The following is a 21911-nucleotide window of genomic DNA, read 5'->3' as shown; positions in this document are numbered from 1 at the left end:
ACTAACAATCTACGGAGAGTTCAAAACAACAATCCAATATGGTGAACATGACATGACGATTAGGCATTAAATGATATCAATGTTCTTAGCATGATCCAAGTAATCTAACAAGACCAGTGTCATGACAATAGTAAAAACTATTTAAAAGTCATTTGATAAAATTTGTGTGATTTCTATTTATAGAATTGAAATTGTTTGTCAATTTTACCCAGAAGGTGGCGCAAACTGATGTGGTTTGTTCAATGTCAGGTCTAGATCACACAATTGTTTGGTTTAATACTTCAAACCATTGCAGTAATTTAGCCTGTGATGTCATCTGAGCCAATTCTGGTCAAAACAGGACAAACCTTCAAGGATGATTTTAAATAAATTTAACGAACTATTCAAAATAGAAAAAAAGAAAAACCTTACGATTTTTCAGAGGAAATTTAATTTACGACCTTAAAGTCATTAGCATACAAAGTTTGCAATTTTGGATAAGTGGTGGCCCTAGAGAGTTTGATTTAGAGACTTCAGGTTTGCTGTGGTTCATGTTGACACTGCCTTCTATCATTGTGCTAAATTATAAAACTTTTCCTTTTACAGATCTATAGGCTGCCATTCAAATTTCGGCGTAATAATAATAATAATAATAATAATTGAAAACAATGGGCTCTATGCACAGCTAGAGTTTTAAAGCCAATGATAAACTCCCAGTGAAAGCCTAATGTGACTATTTTCAATTTTACAAGTTTGTTTTTACAGCATCGATGTTGTAATGTAACTACAGTACATTCAGTTAAATAGAATTAAGCATTCATTTAGCTGTTCAATCGTAAAACGATACAAAAGACCATGTAATGACTAGCGCCGTCAGTAGCAACAGGCTAGCACAGAAATTCCATTAAAAATACTGGGATAAAATGAACTGTCATATTTTAAAGACATGGCAGAGGGGGTGGAATTTATTGCAGTGCTTCTTGTCCGGTATGAGACCCACTTCATATCGTATATCTAACCGGCGGTGAAGATTTTTTTTTGAAGAAATCAGATCTTAAACGTGACAATTTTGTAATGCAAAGACAGTTCACTGGAAGCCTTGGGCTGCCTGCCAGAAAATTAAAAGTCTGTGTGCATATAGCTAATTGGTGCTTGGCCCTTAATAATAATAATGTTTTTAATAAAATAATGCATATTACAGTTTGATAGGCAGTAAAAATATGTACATTTTCTCTGCAATTGGCAGGTAAGGCTAAATATTTATGACCCCAAGCAGCATTTTTCATTATATTCCTACAACATGCATTGTTCCATTGAAAAGCACAGGAAAGCTTGTCACCTTCATCAAAAGCATGATCCTCCAGTGTCTTTGACCATTTATTTACATTTATTCATTTTGCAGATGCTTTTATCCAAAGCAGCTAATAAATGAGAATAAAAGAAGCACTTCAAATCAACCGAGAGCAGCAATATACCGAGAGTAGAGCAACAGGAATGTCCAGATGGAAAATAACTCTACAGGTGCATGGAAGAACAACCCAGGCAACTCTTCAATGCCTGGCACACAAACACAGAGGCCTGGGGGTCTGCGTTTGTTAATAATCCACTAATTCTAGAGCCCTAAATACACGCTTCACTCCACAGAATGTATTTATGGTGCAGTTACCTGGTGCACGGGGAATCTGTGCTAAAGCCACCTGATCTGCTCCGAAAGCAATGTGCATACACAAACAAATGGCCTCATTATGAGTACACATACACACTTTCCAGTCTGAGCGGGGTAATGGAAACACGGGGCGGTAAATGAATCAGTCTTTAATGCTTCAACATCTCCAGCTGCGTGTCTCCAACAGCTCCTCATGTATCTGCCCTTTCCCTTGCCACCTTCTGCCAAATTTAGCCCCATGCCCAGAGTCCTCCAGGAACGCAGTCTCAATCAATTGCATGCTCCGTTTGCTACAAAAGAGCCCATACAGGAGCCCCGCCGAGGGTCACGAAACCCTAAAAAAGGGAGCCGGTGGGGAGTGAGTTCACTTTTAGCCATTACTCTGACAAGTTTGAGGTGAATTTGGAATAATTGCGAAACACAGATTTGGGTTAGTAGAAGCAAAGTGCAAACGCAGCATGAACACCCAGATGTCAGAAAGCAGGCTCATGGATAATGAAGGAATCCCCATTACTGTAAAGGGGATTTACTGGGAAGCGTTCATTAGCATCGCCCCCTGTCTGCGTGTCTGGATGGCGATTGGTGTGCAGTGACGAGGAAGAACGTCGGGGAGAGCCAAGTCTCTCTGTGTTCTGTCTGCTTCTGGATGAAATATGCATGATTGTGGGATTGCATAAGTCACTTGAATTTGATGAACTGAGACTTTGGTTAACGCATTACAACGATGGAAGTAAACGAGTTTTGGTAATCCGATAATCACTTTTATGCCTTAATAATGAATGATCAAATTGAATTAAAGATCTCTTGCTTGGCAGTGACGTCAGTATCTCTGACCCTAAATGACACTTACAGTGAAATCCAACAGTGTCAGAATACTAATGAAGATACTTGTAATTTGGATTTTTTTTTTTTACCAGATGTTATCAACAGTTACCTAAAAACTATTATTATTATTATTATTATTATTATCAAATAAACTATTAAAAATTATTGATTTGATTGAACTTTAATTTAATTAATTTACCTTTAATTATTATTATTGTGATTAATATATTTGTAGAAAATAACTTTTAGAATTCAAATATTAGGATTAAATGAACTTTTAGAAAATTTTAGAATGAAAATCTGTATGAAATGAACTATTACTATGCATGACACAATTAAAAATATAACATATAAAAATGAAATATATAAATAAAATTAAATATTGTATAACGTATAATAAAATGTATAATTAATAATAAATAATAATTCATAAATAATAATAAATGCATAAATAAATAATCAAATAAACTCAATCAAGAATTATTTTATTTAGACTTTATTGCTGGTACAATATTTTTTTTTAGTTACCTCATTTTTTTGTTTTGTTTTTTAGTTTATCTGTTAATTAATATGAATAATTTTAAGTTAATTAAATTTACGAAGTATATCATAATGTTTTTAAGTTTTTCTTAAGTGTTGATATTTTGCTTAAAACTTCAGACCAAAGCTGTTTTGATAGCAACCTGTCATTTGAAGGCCAGATTTCATATATCTGTAAAGCTTAAAATTGTTGCCAAACTTGTACACATTAAAACTAGATTAAAGGCACATCTCTCTGCATTATCATACACATAAAACACAAATGCTGTTGAAATCCAAATCTTTTAAAGGATTGTTAGTTTCATTCTTTAGGGCAACTGGAGCCGGGAACACTTCCTACAAGACTTTATAATGTGAACGGCGTCTGCGCTTATGTTAGTCTGTTTTTATTATTCCAGAGGTTTTCATAATTCTAGACCAGGTTGTATCCTGAGCAGCTGCTGTGGTGATCATGAGACCCCAGTGACAGACGAGTCTTTGCATTGATCCTAAAGGGCCAACCTGTACACCAGCTGGTGACCTCTCCCACTTGCAGCTTCTCCAAGATGAATGTATGCCTAGACTTCAGCTCTGCACAAGGCGTTTGGCCAGAGGATCTATTTTGTCAGATGGTGAAGTTTCTTCCTCTGTCTACTGTCACCACTGGCTTGCTTGGTTGGGGACTTGTGGATTTGCGCATTGGTTGATTTGCTCTTGAGTGTTTTGACTTTCAGCAGTGAAATTTAAAGCACACTGAACTGAACTAAACTGAAACTCAACTGTGAAAACTGGTCTGACACAGGTTCAGTTTACTAGAACTTCTAAGTTAAGCTGCTTTCACACAATCTACATTGTAAAGGCGCTATCGAAATAAAGATGAATTAAAAAACAAAAACTTTAGGGTGTGTTGGCATGTTTGGCTTGATGAACATATACTCTGGTGTTATAGATCTATTAGTGCAGATCATTTGAATAAGTGTGAACGATGCCATTTTAACTCTGGTGAGCCCCAAATATGCTGAAAAATGGGTCTCGATTTGCTTCCAAATGAACTCAGATGTGGTTCATTAAAAATATGAATGCAACTTAGACCAAAGAGAACAAGAACAGGACATAATGTCACAGGACGTGAGCATAAACAAAAAAAGAATGCTCAAGCATACCTGTTTCTGTCTCGTTGTAGTCAACAATTTTGCTCATTAAATTTCATTTCAGGCATCAGAAATGCTTTTCCTTGTAACATGTTTTGTTTGTGCTACGCTTCTTTGATTCCTTTACACTTTTTCAAAACTCTTCATGAGTTCTCCGCTGATAATGATACCATCATATGTACACACATTCCTTAAAAGCGTGTTTAACCCATCAGACAGCATTGTTTTGGATGTTTGTTACATTTTAAGCTTTCACTTTCAGATTATCAAGACCGGTCAATAGAAACCATTTAGTGACGATACTCACATTCCTCCTCAGGCTTGCACTGGACCTCCAGATCAAGGGTGGACAGGCAGAGTTTATTGCCGTCCTGCGTGGCCAGTTGTTTTGGGTTGGTCTTCATGGAGTTGCCCACACTCAGTCTCCGGCCGACGGTGGTCACCTGCCTGTAGAACTGTTTCCCTGTGATCTTATGGTCAAAGCCCAGCCAGCTGAACTTGATCTTCACACTGTTAAAGAGACAAGGGCTCTGGTTACACCTGATCTGATCCGAGAGACAACCATTTCCACCAGGTATTTCAAAATGCAGATCTTGAATAATCAAACTCATGTTACAATGCTTCCAAGCGAGTAGGAAAGCAAGGTTACTGTGATTATAATCTTAAAATTAATTTTGGTTTTAGCTAGAATTGCTCCCATAAAAAAAAAAAACTCTTCAATATAATAACCAATTATTCAGAGTGATATTAGCTATTACCGATAGTTTGATGGTTCTGCCTTTTATGCATTGTTTTTGATTATGACTTTGAGCTATATTATGTCATATTAAAATTGACTGAATGTAAAAAAAAGAAACTAATTTGTGATCACATTTACTCATAACAAATAGTTCCACCTTACAAACTTTTAGTAGTACAAACCACAGTTTTGACATCAAAATTAAACTTAAGGTCTGAATTAAAATGCATTCACATCTTTAGTTCGGTTCATTTGGTCTGGACCAAGGGCAACAAACGATACATCGTAGCATATCTCTGCCATTTTTGGGTCCTTTTCTCACCACACTGATTACTTTAGTCGGAACCAGTTGAAAAGAACCAAAATGCAGTCATTTGACAAAATCCACATCACTCATTAGCCAGATGTTATTGAATGTATTTCCTAAACTGCTTTTTGATTAGTCAGAATTAACGTGCGGGAAAATGCCAATGAAACTCCCACAAGTAAACAAACCGGCAGACACACAATGTGGCTTTTTACTACGGAGGGACGACTGCGCTTGTTGAGTGTATCCCTGGTCAAAGTATACTATATAAATTGTTTACATCACTTTAGACAATATACATTTTGAGAATGAAGCGGCTGGAAACCTATGTTTTAATGCATTACAAACGGTGAAGGTGCATCGCAAGTCAATTCAGGAGGAGGCGTGAATTTATTTAGCTAAACTGCGACGATCCATCAGGTAATTATTTTTTCCCTCTCTCTCTCTCTCTCTCTCTCTCTCTCTCTCTCTCTCTCTCTATCTGTTTAAAATTGTTGGTAAAAGTCAACAAATATTTTCCCCCACATCTTATAATGCACAGTGCATCGGACTACAGCAGCAGGATTAATCTAAAAAGGCGCAGTACTTTTTACAGTTGGGTCTATTCTAGTTCGGATCATGTTCTCACACCACAAACAAACAGCTCCAGAGTTCATTTGAAAGACTCCTTTTCAAGGGGGTCTCTGTATGCTTTTTTGGTCTGCATTTAGTGCTCACTCGAGTGCGATTGCTACATTCACACCTGCCCAAATGAAGAGAGGGAAAACGAACTCTAGTGTCATTCAACCAAACTAAATAAGGCAGGTGAAAACACCCCAAGATTCTATTATAATTGGCCATGAAAGTTAGCTTTTTTTTAAATGTTTTATTTTTGGTTGTTATCAGTTATTGGCTGATCTATTGATGAACCTCCAGTAATAGATTACACATACAGTATCAACAATTCTGCTTTTTTATTTACTACCGCTTATCATTTACATTTTTTTCCTTTTATTCATTTTCTGCAATACATACGTGAAATCCATGTCCTCGGGTCCTGGGAAGGGTTCGAGTGGCCAGTTGAAGAAGCAGTTGATGAAGACGAGGCCGGCACAGCCAGCCCACACCAGGAGGATGGTGATGAAAGCAGCACCAAGGTCATAAATCACCTGACAGAGCAACAATCGCCATCATTACCTCTTATTTAAAGGGATAGAAAATAAAAAACAATTCTTATCGTTTACTCATTTTCCCTTTACTTGTTCTACTTGATCAATACCGAATCTACTTCTTTAACTTGTTGTATTTTAAATAAGTTCAACATAGTTTTCAGATTTACCTTAATTCCTGGGAATGTGACAGCGGATGAAGCATACGAGCCAATCATGAGTGCGATGAAAGTGGAGCGGAGATCACCAAACATGTTGGGAAGCTACAAGAGAGATTAAAAACTCTTTAGTCTCTATAATAGCACAAAACGCTAATAGATTCATCCATACTGCGAGCATAAAACACAAGCAAAACAAAAACAGAGAACTTGTAACTGGATCTGTTTGAAACGAAAAACACATCTGATATAGCAGCGGGTATGAAGTAAACATTATATCAGGGGAGCAGTGATGTTCTCTGCTGGGATCAACATGTAGGTGGGGGGACACGGCTTGCATGCCGTGAATATTTTTGGCAATGAGAGACACTGGAGAAGCTTGTGTAATGCTTATTTGGTGGAGGAGAACAGCACTGACTGTTCTAAAGTGCAGTGTCAGGGTAAACAACTGTCAGACGCTGCACAGTCCAAATACAGTGGAAGGAAGAGAGTCAGAGCGCTGCAGATAGAAGATCAGAAGAGGAAATGAGCCACAAAGAGACACAATGTACTCTTCATATTCTCAAACCTCACTGACATGCTGCTGAACTTCTGTCATTTAATTGTTATTCATTTAAATAAACTATTTTTACATTTAATAATTAGTGTTATTAATATAATTTTCTAAATTAACATTCATAATCAAAATAAGATGATAGGATTAAATGAACTTCGAAATTAAATTAAGATTCAAAAAATCTAAATCTGTATGAAATGTAATATTACTATGCATGACACATAAAAATAAAATATATAAAAAAATACATTTATATTTAATAAGATTAGAATATGGGCAGCACGGTGACGCAGTGGGTAGCACAATCACCTCACAGCAAGAAAGACTGGGTCAGCTGGCATTTCTGTATGGAGTTTGCATGTTCTCCCCATGTTAGGGTGGGTTTCCTCCCACATGCGATACAGGTGACATGCGATACAGGTGAAATGAATAAGCTAAATTGACCGTAGTGTGTGTGAGTGTTTTCAAGAGTGTGTGAGTGTTTCCCAGTGTTGGGTTGCAGCTGGAAGGGCATCTGCTGTGTAAAACATATGCTGGATAAGTTGGCGTTTCATTCAGCTGTGGCGACTCCTGATTAATAAAGAGACTAAGCTGAAAAGAAAATGAATGAATGAAGATTAAAATGTATCCTAAATATTAATAATTTCCATGAGGTAGAAATAGCAATAATGTTTATTTGTAGTTATCTTAAATAATTAAATAAAGTGAAAAAATTATTTCAAAAACAAATCAATAAAAAGTTTATAAAATAATTTAAATGAATTATTTTTATTAATATTTTATTGTTATTTTATTGTTGGTACAATATACTCATTTGTGTTTGCCATATACTGTATATATACAGTTGAAGTCAGAATTATTAGCCCCCTTTTGATTTTTTTTTCTTTTTTAAATATTTCCCAAATGATTTTTAACAGAGCAAGGAAATTTTCACAGTATGTCTGATAATATTTTTTCTCCTGGAGAAAGTCTTATTTGTTTTATTTCAACTAGAATAAAAGCAGTTATTAATTTTTAAAAAAACATTTTTGGGACAAAATTATGAGCACCTTTAAGCTAATTTTTTTATCGATAATCTACAGAGCAAACCATCGTTATACAATAACTTGCCTAATTACTCTAACCTGCCTATTTAACCTAATTAACCTAGTTAAGCTTTGAAATGTCACTTTAAGTTGTATAGAAGTGTCTTGAAAAATATCAAGTAAAATATTGTTTACTGTCATCATGGCAAAGATAAAATAAATCAGTTTTTAGAAAGAAGTTTTTAAAACTATTTTGCTTAGAAACGTGCTGAAACAATCTTCCCTCCATTAAACAGAAATTGAGGAAAAAAATAAACGGGCGCTAATAATTCAGGGGGGCTAATAATTCTGACTTCAACTGTGTGTGTATATATATATCGCCGCGATGTAGACACGGATAATTCAGTATCGGTTCAGTAATAGATCATAACCGGTTATTAAGTACTGATGTCATTTATCACATATACGCAATGCCGCGGTAGAATACTGTGGCGAACAATATGAGGGGAAGTAATGTAACAATCCAACTATTTAAAAAGCAGACAACTGTGCACAATTCACTGCTTGTGAGTTTGCTGGGTCGGTTTTTCCCTGACACCGAAGTACAGCAGCACTTACGAGCCACTATTTCACTATTTTCACTATTTCGTAACCGAACCAAACTGTGAAACAAGTGTTTAGTTTCAATAATGTCCTTTTTTCTGTTATGCTTTAACATCACAGATTTTATTATTTATTAAATACATTTTATACAGCTAAAAGGAGTACATTTTACATATTAGTATAATAATTAAAATGTTAATATAATATCTTCGGTTTTTCTCTGAATATAAAAGTCTAACATCTCTGTCATACTTGCTGACAGCCGCCATCGTCTTAATGTGTGTTTCCTCCACAACACACAGTTCAACATCAACACAGATTTTCCAAGAACTCTCTGGACATCTTCCACCTCCCTGCTTACTCTGCCGTCCAAAAAGCTTGTTAAAAGACAAGAATGAGGGAAAGCTCTCCACTGGAACTCAAGCCAGACGTCATTCACAGCCTCTAATTAGAGTAAAGGTCATTTCAGAGCCAAAACATCCCAAACGACACTTACAATAACCCTCACACACACACACACACACCCAGATCAGCAGCTCTGGCGAATGTAGTGTGGAAGAGGGCCAGCGATGAACCGAGCTCCACATGACGGCCCGGACAGACAGAGGAATGGCTTTTTCATGGAGTTGAGCAACATGTGAAGTACCCAAGAGACTGTTTCAACAATACCGTGTTCTTTTGCTTGCTCAGACGGTCAACAGCCACTGGCCACGTGATGTCAGACACAAAGACACACAGCAACAAAGGCCCTTTCATTAGCTGCCATTACACTTATCTCGCATTATAACGCCATAGTCTGTCTTGTCTTGTTCCTGCTGCAATGATGTCAGATGGGGATTGAAATAAAATGTTGAAAGTTGGAAACCAACTTTTTATGTCATTTGATAATGTATGGATTACTGTACATCCACTGAGACAAAGCGGTTCTGAAGCCTTGGCCATTGGGAGAGAGAGATTTGTATGTTTACCTGTCATAACATGAACTATTACTGCCATAACTTTGAAATACATACATTCATTTTTCTTCGGCTTAATCCCTTACTTATCAGGGATCGCTACAGTGGAATGAACCGCCAACTATTCCCAGCATATGTTTTATGCATCGGATTCCCATCCAGCCATAACCCAATACTGGGAAACACCCAAACACTATGGCATCTTTGAAAAACATTTTAAATAATTTCTAATTTTGGTGGAAGGGGTGTAAGAAGGGGTGTAAAGTATTTGTAGTCAAACTGTTCATTTCAAAAAGCATAAGAAACTTTCTGACATGTGTTAGACATTCTATTATATTCTTTAAACTCCTAATATATCACGATTTGATCCCAAACCGAATTGAATATGCATGTAAAAAGTGTTCTTTGCATTGCAGAAGCCTTTATTTAGATTTTTTGTTTACACTAGATTAACTACACAATATAAAAATATTTTAAAAAATATACAAAATATTTTGCATGTTTTATTCAATATTTTAAAACTTTATATGCATGTTCTAGTGTAAAAACATTCAATTCTAACAGCGTTTAGTTTAATTATATTAAAGTGCAACCTATCAGAATATAATTCTGTATAATGCCATATTGTTTACTTTATATCTATAGTTTATATACTATATGTTATTCATTTAAAAACAGGTATCTAACCATGTGCAAACTGTTCACAATAACAAATAAAGTGTAAACTCAAATATAAATTATTTTAGATTTTTTTAATTATCCACTGATTGATTTCATCCATATTTGACCCAAATTTGGGTTGAATCAACTAATAAAATGTTAAACCATAGGTGTGAGATTATCTGCACTGCACTATAATAATTTTAAACTCATTTTTAAAATTATTTTTAAATAATTTTCATTTTTAAAGCGTACATTTTGTTATGCATGGCATCCTCACTATACTCCTGCATCTTTGACCACCAAAAATGGACTGTATTGAAAATGCTGAAGACCCCCTTTTTATTTTAAAAATGCTGGGTTTTTTATTTCAATATAGATGGACTGAAATGCAGACTTTTGAAAAACGAGGCATGGCTATCCACAGTTGGTTCCTGAAAGGTCTTCTGGACTACTGTGTATTGTTCACTGCTTCGAACCCCTCTCATATGACCATTACACAAGGGGAAAACTGCAAGTATAGATAACGGCAAAATGTGCACATGCCCAGTGGGTATGAATGGTCACATTTCATGCCTTTTACACCACAGTATGGATGGAAATATTTTTTTCTAAAACACAGTAAAACTGGCAGACTGGACAGGGAGCATTTCCATTCTAAAATGGCATTTAAAAAAAAAAAGAAAAATGCACTAGTGTAAATGGAGCCATTTTGCAAAACTTTTTTTTTTGAAAACAGAGGTATCCACAAACATCTCAGAATGGTCAAGCTACTTTTATATGACCATTACACAAACGGTAGTCTGCAAGTACAGATACCTGCAAAATATGCCTGCTCAGTGAGTGAATGGTCATGCATCTTAAGCTGTATAGTGTGGACGGAGATCGTTTTTCTCAAACGCAGTAAAATTACTAGTCTGGATGAAAAGTGTTTTCATTTTAAAACAAAAATACACTAGTGTATTTTTATGAACCATAGAACCCTTTTATTGAATACTTTAACAAGATAGCAGCATTTGAAATAGCACAGTTTATTTATTTTTCTCCTCCTATTCTTCCTGAATTTCATTTTTGTCTTCCCTTTACCTCGTATAAAGTATATGATGCTAAAAACTGTTCTAAAAATGATGTATTCACATGTAAACAATGATATCAGCGTTTTTGTGCCAAAATTCTTTAATTGAATTCTTTAAAAAGAATGTTTAAAAAAATGCACTAGTATAAATGCAGCCTCAGTGCTGTTTTTACCCTGGAGCTTCCTAAAAGCTTGCTCACCTTGGGATCAATGTGTACTAAACTCACGGGGCGCGACTTGATTGATCTGTTGAAACAAAAAAGAAAATTCCCACTCACTCTGCCCAAAACACCTGTCAAACCTGATATATGTGTGGGCCTTTTGTAAGAAAACAAATCAATGAACGTTTCAATGAGAAATCACACCGATCTTCGTTACAAATCTGGCTTCACTCATCGCCGTTTGTGCAACATATGACCACAGAAAGCTGTCAAATCCTTTTCCCAGCTCTTTCTAAGAGGAAGGACGGTGGGTGAGTCATTGTAAATGGGTTTAGGGCGGTGAAGTGGCTCAGTCATATTTGCTGCCACGGGAGAACAACAATGAGAGAGGAAATGAACATGCGAACAGAGAAGTGAAAGAACGACTCTTGAAGTATAAGCTGGTGAAAACTAGTAGAGGCTGAGCGAATCCTGATATTGCAAAATGCCTAATAAGGCTGTCAGAAAGAGCCTGACTGTGGCCCGGTGCATTTAGATGACTAATTATAAAATAAAAAAAACATTCACAGGTTATTTCCAGCCAGTCTCTGATGGACATGCAGCAGGGAGAACGAGTGTCTGATAATGATGCCTGCTTGTCTGAGTGTTTTTTTAATAATCTAATAATGTTTTCTGGAGCCTAAAGACTCTCATTCCCACATTATAATCCTTTTTTCTACTCTTCTCACATGACTCAGCAACCTAAAGAAGTGGGTGATAAATGGACTAAAGGCACATACATACAAAAAATGCATTAGTGCGTCAGAGAGAGAGAGAGAGAGAGAGAGAGAGAGAGCTGGGAGAGAAAGAGAGCTGGGAGAGGAACAAGATGTGCCCAAAGAAATTCTATGGCTCTTATTTTGCAATTTTATTTGATAAGATTTTAAGAAATTAAATGATGACATGCAGTTATAAAACAAATGCATTAAGTAACTAATAATAATATTATATATTAATATTACATATATAATAAAAATATATAATAATATTGTCTTTGATGGGCGGCACGATGGCACAGTGTCTAGCACCCTGGCTGGGCCAGTTGGCATTTCTGTGTGGAGTTTGGATGTCCTCTTTGTGTTTGCATGGGTTTCCTCCGGGTGCTCCAGTTTCCCCCACAGTGCAAAGACATGCGGTACAAGTGAATTGGATGAACTAAATTGTCCATTGTGTATGAGAGTGAATGAGAGTGTATGAGTGTTTCCCAGTACTGAGTTGCAGCTGGAAGGGCAACCGCTTTATAAAACATATGCTGTAATACTTGGTGGTTCATTCCGCTGTGGCGACCCCTGATGATTATAGGAACTAACCCGAAGGAAAGTGAATGAATGCATAGTAGTTTATTGTATTGTAGTCTGGTCGCCATGCTGTTCTAGATGGCCGTTAGGGTATAGCTGTGTAGTTGCCAGAATGTTGCTAAAACGTGTTCTGGATGGTTGCTAATGTACTGAACGAGGCAATTAACTAATTGCTGGGATCTTCTAAATGGTTGCTGAGGTGTGATGTGTTGCAATCACTTAATCACTGCCTTTCTTCTGATATTGATTTACTTTAATTGAGTAGGAAAAGGTCTATTTTGGTGCATCACGGCGGCGCAGTGGGTAGCAAGATCGCCTCACAGCAAAAAGGTTGCTGGTTCGAGCATCGGCTGGGTCAGTTGGCATTTCTATGTGGAGGTTGTATGTTCTACCTATGTTTGTGTGGGTTTCCTCCGGGTGCTCCGGTTTACCCCACAGTCCAAAAACATGCGGTACAGGTGAACTGAGTAAGCTAAATTGCCCGTATGTATGAGTGTGATTGAGTGTGTATGGAAGATTCCCAGTGATGGGTTGCAGCTGGAAGGGCATTCACTGCGTAAGACATATGCTGGATAAGTTGGTGGTTCATTCCGCTGTGGCGACCCCTGATTAATAAAGGGACTAAGCCGAAAAGAAAATGAATGAATGAAAGATCTATTTTAGACAACACCTTAATCATTTATTTTTAAATGCTATTTATTTACATTTATTCTAGTGTTGTGAACGCCATATAAAGATGATTGCTTGCCATACAGCCAGAGGGGTGACATATATCAGAGGCAGACAGAGAGCTAAAACGGGAGAAGGGAAAGGGCTGTAGAAATGGACAGATGAAGGATTGAGGTCAGACAGTGAGTCAGGTGGCTGTGAGGCTGCTGCTGCTAGTGATGGGGGTTGGGGACAGCACAGCCATTAGCCAGAGAGAGCTGAGTCAGTGTACTGGGAAAACATCAGAGGTGTGCTAGGAGGAAACATAAGCTCTTACAGCAGCTGTGCTATAAACTGCTGAGTGTGCATACAGAAAGAGACAGAGACAAGAACGTGAGGAACAGGAAGAAGTCGAAACGGCAAGCTTCACCTAATCACCTGACTTCAAATTGTGTTTGGGTGCTTGGTTTGAAACTACTAGATTATTGTTGTTAGGATGTTACCATGGGGTTGCCACTGTTATATATAATATAGTTGTTGGGTTGTTCTAAGTGGTTGCGAGGGTAATACTACATAACTTTTCTGGGGATCACTTCTGGCTGTTTAATATAAGTGACAATGAACAAAGGTCTCTCCAGTAAATCAGGAGGTGACGATTTTGTTCTTTTTGACCCTTTAATAGAAAATTGAGAATGGTTTGTGCAATATTGCAGTATAGAGCAAGTTTAATTTCGCTATTAAAGGTTCAGGACACCCTGGAGAACTTTTTTTTTATATTAACAGATTTGTGTGTGTTGAGCATCAGTTAAGACAATGTTAGCACCTGTCAGCTTTAATTGTGGGGAAAACTGGATAATTTTGAGCTTTTGTCAGCAAATTTCAGCTTCCGTGTTTAAAATGATTTTTGGGGCGGGATCAAAATCGGCGACGTAGCACAGTACTGCAAGTGCAATGATGACGCGTCGGTTTCTCAGTATTATTCATAGCGGAGTTTCTTATCCTATGAGAAAAGCCTGAGCTGTGAGACACGTCACGGACCCACGGCACGGGCACACAGTATTTAGCCGTTCATGAAGGCTCATATGCGTTTGTTTCCATGATCCACGGGGTTTGTTGCATGTTTTCCCCCGCGATCTTGTCAGGGCCGATCATACAGCAAAGCTGTGTGTGTGCTGCTAGCATTTTTGTCGGGAGAGCAGCACGAGAATTAGAGAATGGCGGACGCTGTCTTTTATCAGGAGTTCGTCCACATTCAGACACATCACTGTGCTGCTGTGTTTGCCTAAATCCTCCAGATTACCAGCACGGCTAACGGTTAAAATAGACAGGTCAGGAGACCTGCTGCACTGAGTCTCTTGGATACGGGGATTGAGGGAGAAGTCCTCATTTATAGGGTTTACATGAACACACTTATCATTATAATGATATAAATTGTGGTTATGTGTATATGAAATTACGAATAACAAATGTAGCAGGGCATTAAATCACTGTTCATTTCTTAGCATTTTAACTTTGTAAACTATAAGCTCATGCGTCTCCTCACGGTTTGTATCATTTTGTGAGCTAGCTTCGTTCGCTCACGTTCTCCCCTGCTGGCCACGCCCACTCCTGCCCGATGCTCGCGAGGCTCCACCCACATTAATCATGCATCTTTTGAAAAAATTCTGAAGTACACTTTAACCGAAAGTGGGGGGTGTCATGGCCTCTTAAAAGGCACCTTATGATAAAATTCAACCATGTTTATATAATAACATGTATACACATGTCCACAGAACATTTATTTAGCAAATTAACTGGGATTAAAATATCTGTTCCAACTCTCTGTGATTTTTTTAAGTTTAAAACTATTTTTAAAACTCAGCATGTTTGTAATAAAGACAGTAAAATCGCTATCTAATTCTTAACGGCTATAATCATCACTGTTGATGGTGTCAGTAAATGCTAATATGTCTGTGTGTGTGTGTGTGTGTGTGTACTGCAAACGGCATTTGTGTGAGACTCATCATTTTAGAAAGGCTTAAACAAACTCCACCACAAATACATCAAATAAACTTACCAAGTAATATTGACTAATGAGCTGTATTTCAGCTTCATCCGAGTCTGTCTCTATCACTGACGGCTGTTTATCTGACGTAATGCATGATAAGAAGCAGATTCTGGAGGCTGTAATACATTATCTGATGGGTATTTTGAGCTGAAACTTTACAGACACATTCTGGAGACACAAAAGGCTTATCTTACATCTTGTAAAAGGTGTAAAATAGGTGCCCTTTAATATCTGCATCCAAGTTATGTACTGACGTTTGCATATTTGTTCAAATGCCAAACCATAGCTATGTGTAAAGTAACCGTGAAGACATAGCAAGGATTCTTAATAAGTCTAAAAGAGTAGCAGTAATGCAGCTCTTGAGAGAGGCAGCAAAATAACAGATGTCTAAATTGTGAGCCTCATGTTATCATCTCTCGTCACAACAACCAGCAGTGTAAAGCACACAGTTACACAGAACAGCTGGGAGAGGTCATAAGAACCCGGCAGCTGAGATAACAGTCTGTACTGTTCCACTCTGCACTCATGCATGTCAGTTCGTGCTCCTACTCTCTGCATGCTCATTTCTTTGTCTGTGAGTGTGTATCAAACAGAGGCAGAGTTGCCCAGACAGGCTGAGACATGTTGCAAAAGCAGCACAAGAACCCGGGACAGACAACCAACAACACAAGTGGAGAAACTGGTTGAAAAAATGTCTGTGCCATCAGCTTTGAACTCCAGCACAGTAACAAGAGGCACCTACGCGTCAGCTGGCTATGAGTACAGCTTCCTGTTTACTTCAACCCATTCCTCTCTCTTTACATCTCCTGGTGATGTTTCTCAATACGGACCCGATGAACTGCAGATGTTTTGCTTTCATCACCGAAACTGCAAAAGCACGTGCAGAGACACAATGGCACTGAGCTGCTGCATTCGACAGCTGCATTCAAAGACACTAAAACATTTCCATAAATGACTGACATGGAATGTTCTGTTAGTGGTAATTTGACTCTGTTTGCACATTTTAAACAAACTGTCATCTTTGAATTAGCATGTCATGTTAGTCATCTTAGATACTAAAGGACCATTATTATATTATATTATATTTTTATATTATATTATATTATATTATATTATATTATATTATATTATATTATATTATATTATATTATATTTTATATTATATTATATTATGTTATATTATACTATACACTTGCCGGCCACTTTATTAGGTACACCTGTCCAATTATTTTTTAACGCAAATTTCTAATGGCATGGTTGTTGGTGGCAGACAGGCTGCTCTGAGTATTTCAGAAACTGCTAATCTACTTGAATATTCACGCTCAACCATCTTCAGGGTTTACAAAGAATGGTCAAAAAAAGAAGAGAAAATATCCAGTGAGTGGCAGTTCTGTGGGCGCAAATGCCTTGTTGATGCCAGAGGAGAATGGCCAGACTGATTCGAGCTGATGGAAAGGCAACAGTACCTCAAATAAAAAACTTGTTACAACTAATAAATGCTGAAGAGCATCTCTGAACACACAACATGTCGAACCTTGAGACAGAGGGATTACAGCAGCAGAAGAACACACCGGGTGCCACTGCTGTCAGCTAAGAACAGGAAAATGAGGCTACCATTCACACAGGCTCACCGAAATTTGACCACAGAAGATTGGAAAAACGTTGCCTAGTCTGATGAATCTCGATTTCTGCTCTGACATTTGGATGATAGCATCTGCATGATGCTGTCATGTCAATATGGACAAAAATCTCTGAGAAATATTTTCAGTATCTTGTTGAATCTATGCCACCAATGATTAAGGCAGTTATGAAGGCAAAAGAGGGTCCAACCTGGTACTAGTAAGGTGTCCCTAATAAAGTGGCCTATGAGTATGTTATATTATAAAATAATTGTTGTAATAGTTATAACTATTCATATATAGTTATATAATTCAACCAGTGTTTGTAAGAGTGAGACATTGAATCATTTGCTTGATTCGTTTGAAAACAATGACTGTTTTCAATGAGTGTTGCACTACTCTTATTGTTTGTGCCATATAAATGTGGATGAGTTATACATCATATTGTCATGTCCTATTTCATTATCAAGCAGATTTCCAGGGCACTATAGCATAGTTGCCATCCTGTCAGGTTGATTGATAGGGTGGTAAATGGTTGTGTAACTGATTGGTTGCTTTTCTACATGGTTGCTGTGGCATTGCTGGGATCTTCTTGATGCTTTTTTTTTAAAAACATACACAGATTTGAACTCAATCTTTTGTCAGTACAATCCAATTTCTAGGATGACCCTGTGGGCCGCTGATGTATCTTTGAGGATGAATAAATGATGATGGAGCAATTTTTGGGAGCAGAAAACCAATGCATTATTCAGCTGCACTGAGTCTAGTGGCATGCAGCCAGCATGTGAGAATGCGCCACGACCTTTGCTCAAAAGATTGAGGAGCAGACCCGTGGAGACCCGCAGCAAGTACAACATGAACACTTACTGTGAGCGAGGTGAAGGTCATGCACATGCCTCCAAACCCATTCAGCGCCAGAGCGAAGAAGATCAGGATGGAGAGATCTGTAAAATAATAACAAGACAAGATGGTTAAACAGTGGCAAGTATTAAGAGTAACGGTCTCAGATGATTAGCATACATACTTTGAGGATCACTGGCTCCGTATGAAATCAGGATGCAGGAGATAGCAAACGAGGCACTGAAATTGGAAAAATTGCATATTATACTATAAATCCAAAGTAATCCAAAGCTTTATACATTTTCCACAGAGGATTTTGCTTTTTAACTGGGGTCAATGGAAAAAAGTTGTAGGGACTTTACGCCCACTTACACTCTACATTTTATTTTCGATCTACTTCAAAAGAATGTTAATTGTGCGATGCATTAGTTCAACAGGGACTTGTCAAAGTACTTATATATTACTAGTGTTTTGTTTACTTTGTTGCTTCTATTGTCTGAGTTGTCAGCAAAATCATTAGTCATTGTCAAGAAAGGTCTATTCATCTTTTTCATCAAGACTTATGTTTTCGTCTTAAAACGGATACGTTTTGCTGTGATTTTACATTCTGTACACACTACCCCGGAGTTTTCGAGCACCAAAAATTAAGCATTTTGGAAATGCTGATAAGGCCGTTTTCATTTTGAAACGCTGCTGCTCCGTGTCAATGTGGATGGGGGAAAACAAAGACATGTGAAAACGGAGGCTTTTTCCTCAATACAAGCCAATATTAGCCCAAAATAGCCTACACAAAGTCCAGTCTTGCATCCTTTCCTTAAGTTCAGACTTTGCAAGTTTGATGTGGAAAACAAACTTCCGAGAATACATTGGGTGAATCTTCAAAGGGAACAGTGTAGGCTACTTTATAATGTCATTTGCATTCATTGTTTGATTTTCTTAACAATAAAATGAAAACATGATATAAGGAACTGCTTATTTTCATTTTGATATTAACTTAACAGACACTAAAAATGTTGAGGCGTCATGCTGCTACATATTTATATGACCGTCATCTTTACTGTATGCATTTTTATATCTATAACATAACTGCCTCCTTTCATTTTCATTGAAAAATATGAAACATACCCTGTCTTTTGCTAAATATCAGTTTTTATAATCCATAATGGCCATTATAAAAGTATATTGTACAATAAGTTTATACAATATAGGAAATAAAGGCAAGCGATCAGTCAAATGTGCAGAATCACTGTATATGGTTACATAAATTAATATATGAACTTATCTTTGCGTTCAGCCAAAACACGTTACCTGAGAACAAGTCATAGATTCAAAAGACCAAAGTCGAGGAATTTGTTGTTAGATATAGACAAGATCACGTTTAACAAATATAGTGAGATTAGATCCAGTGGTAGACTCTTAATGAACCGTCTGACGTGTACTGCTCTCAGCAGGGGTTCTGTGCTCAAAGTCCCCGCTAACTGCCTGGAGCTCAGACACGCGTATACGCTGCAGCACATGCCAGAGTGTGTGTGTGGTCACATAATGTGCGTTTTCAGCTGTGTAGTGTGAACAGAGAGCTGTTCAAAACCGCTGGGTGAAACGCCAATGTGACTGCCGTTTTAAAACTGAAATGTATTAGTGTAAACAGGGCCTTAACCTTCTGTTACTAACACACTCTATTCTGTTTACTACTGTACCTAAAAAAATGCTCTGGAATAAAACACCCTCTAAATAAAAGTTAATTTAAATGATTAAATATAGAAATAGTAAGGCTTGTCAGTGCATAAATATAACATTCATTCAGCTGTATGGATTGCTTATACTCCTCATCATTCAAAACTCTTACAATGTTTTTAAGCGAAAGAGTGAATAATTCACTGAAAACTGACCACAAGTCACTGTTCACTCTGATGTAATCAGTTTGGATTTGGATGAATTTGCTTACTGGGTCTATACTATGTATATTTAGACACTTTTCTTTTATACCTGCCAAGCAGCCTCAGTTTGCGTGGGCCGTATTTGTCCATGATAATGCCAAGTGGCAGTGTGATGGCGCTCAGGAGGAAGGAGCCGATGGTGAAGGCCAGGTTCAGCATCTCATCTTGCTCTTTACATATGGGCCAGCCATTCATCTGAAGATTATCCTCCTCCTCAAGTCTTGTGGCATTCATCGTACCATTCTCACTCTCAGACACGTTGTGCCCTGTACCGTTACCTGGAGGATTGGAGAGAGCAAGAGACAAATTGAGCAATCTAATGACTAAATTCATGGAAAAATCATGCCTGAGCTGGTATTTTCTGCAGGCACGTGCACAATGTTATGGATTACGGGAGTCTGTCTTCTAGGAAACCAGATATGACACTCTGGGAAGTGCTGCAGGAAACACTTTTGTGAGATTTAGTGGCCGCCATCACCTCCCCCTCCCATAGAGACCAGGATGCTGGGCAAAGGGTCAAATAAACAGCGAAGACTGTAAACAACTTGCAGAAATAGCACAAGAGTCTATTCGAACCTCCTGAAATCAACACCTTCCTTCAACGTCTAAGCAGCTTGACTAGCACTGAAGCCTGTTCTTTCACCCAGAGCTGCAGGCTGTTTTGACTATAGGAACAATCACACTTTGGCTTCCAGAAAGTCTCATTAATTTGTTCATGAAGACTCGAGAAAGTTGTTTTTCCAGCGCTGTTCTAATCTCAGTCAACAGCCTTGAAAATGGTCTGGAATAACTTGTTCTGAGGCGAACAGATGGGGGGATGGGGCTGTTTGCAGCATATGGAGAAAGCTGTTATGAACGTAAGAGGGTGGGTAGAGACAGAGAGACTTTGTGTGATGGATATTTGTTCCAGTGTGTATAGTCAACAATCAGATGAGCTGTGTTTGTAGAGCAGAGATGAGCTGAGCAGACTAAAGATGTGAAGAAATGGGTTAGAGCTCAGCGATTGATCATTAGAGGAGAGATACTGTATCTGCTGGGCCTTTGTTGAGTAATAAAGAAAGATCTTCCCTGGGTCAATCAATACACACTGGTTTCAATAGCTGCTCCAGTTAGCAGGCATAGACTGACATCATATGTAGTAGCACATCTTGATTTTGCCAAGTACAATGCGATCTTGGTCCTGGAACATCAGCTTTTTTTTTTTTTTAAATATAATCCATACCTATTCCCTACCCCTAGACCCAACCATAACTGTAAAAAAAATCAGAGGGAATAGTTGTATAACAATTATGTATAAATGCATAAACCTAACCATGAGCCTAAACTTAATATAAATGGTAAACATATCCCTTAACTCTGATTGTCTGATTGACATGCTGTTCCATTATCAACATGGATGTTAATCTGAGAACATGTCGTACTTGGTCAAATGAGGTTGGCAATATGTAGTATATGTTTTTTTAAGTTTTAGGTTTTAATGAATAAAGCAATTTTCTATACACAATGTGGGTCACTCCAAAAATCAAATATATAAATAAATAAAAAATTCCATTGGAAACTTTAGGTCAGGAATATACACTAAAAAATAATTAATACTTGTACATTATTATTACTTTTTTATATAATTGTTTTTAGGGGTTTTCACCTTTATTGATAGAACAGTGGAAATTTACAGACAGGAAAGTATGGGGGCAGAGAGAGGGGAATTATCAGCAAAGGACCTTGAGCCAGAAATCGAGCTCGGCAGCTAGCTCTCTGCAACTCTCACATGGTCACCCACTAAAGTTAAGCAGGACTGCGCCTGGTCAGTTCCTGCATGGGAGACCACATGGAAAAGCTTGGTTGCTGTCGGGAGTTGTCTTAGTGAGACCAGCATGGGGTGCTCAACCTGCAGTCTGTGTAGTTCCTAACACCCCAGTATAGTGAAGGGCACTCTATACTGCTCAGTGAGCGTC

General features: G+C 37.7%; 1 protein-coding gene across 1 annotated transcript in view; it reads right to left on the bottom strand.

Annotated features, from left to right (window-relative positions):
• The window catches only part of slc43a2a (solute carrier family 43 member 2a), a 39876-nt gene that overhangs the window by 11390 nt on the left and 6575 nt on the right, over window positions 1-21911 (bottom strand). The window contains 2 exon segments of the mRNA NM_200251.2: window positions 18240-18259; window positions 20006-20234. Coding sequence (NP_956545.1) covers window positions 18240-18259; window positions 20006-20234 — 249 coding nt within the window.

The sequence above is a fragment of the Danio rerio genome, chromosome 15 (assembly GCF_049306965.1).
Source record: "Danio rerio strain Tuebingen ecotype United States chromosome 15, GRCz12tu, whole genome shotgun sequence".
Taxonomy (NCBI): domain Eukaryota; kingdom Metazoa; phylum Chordata; class Actinopteri; order Cypriniformes; family Danionidae; genus Danio; species Danio rerio.
The sequence above is the reverse complement of the archived record's forward strand: the minus strand, read 5'-3'. Positions and strand labels throughout refer to the sequence as shown.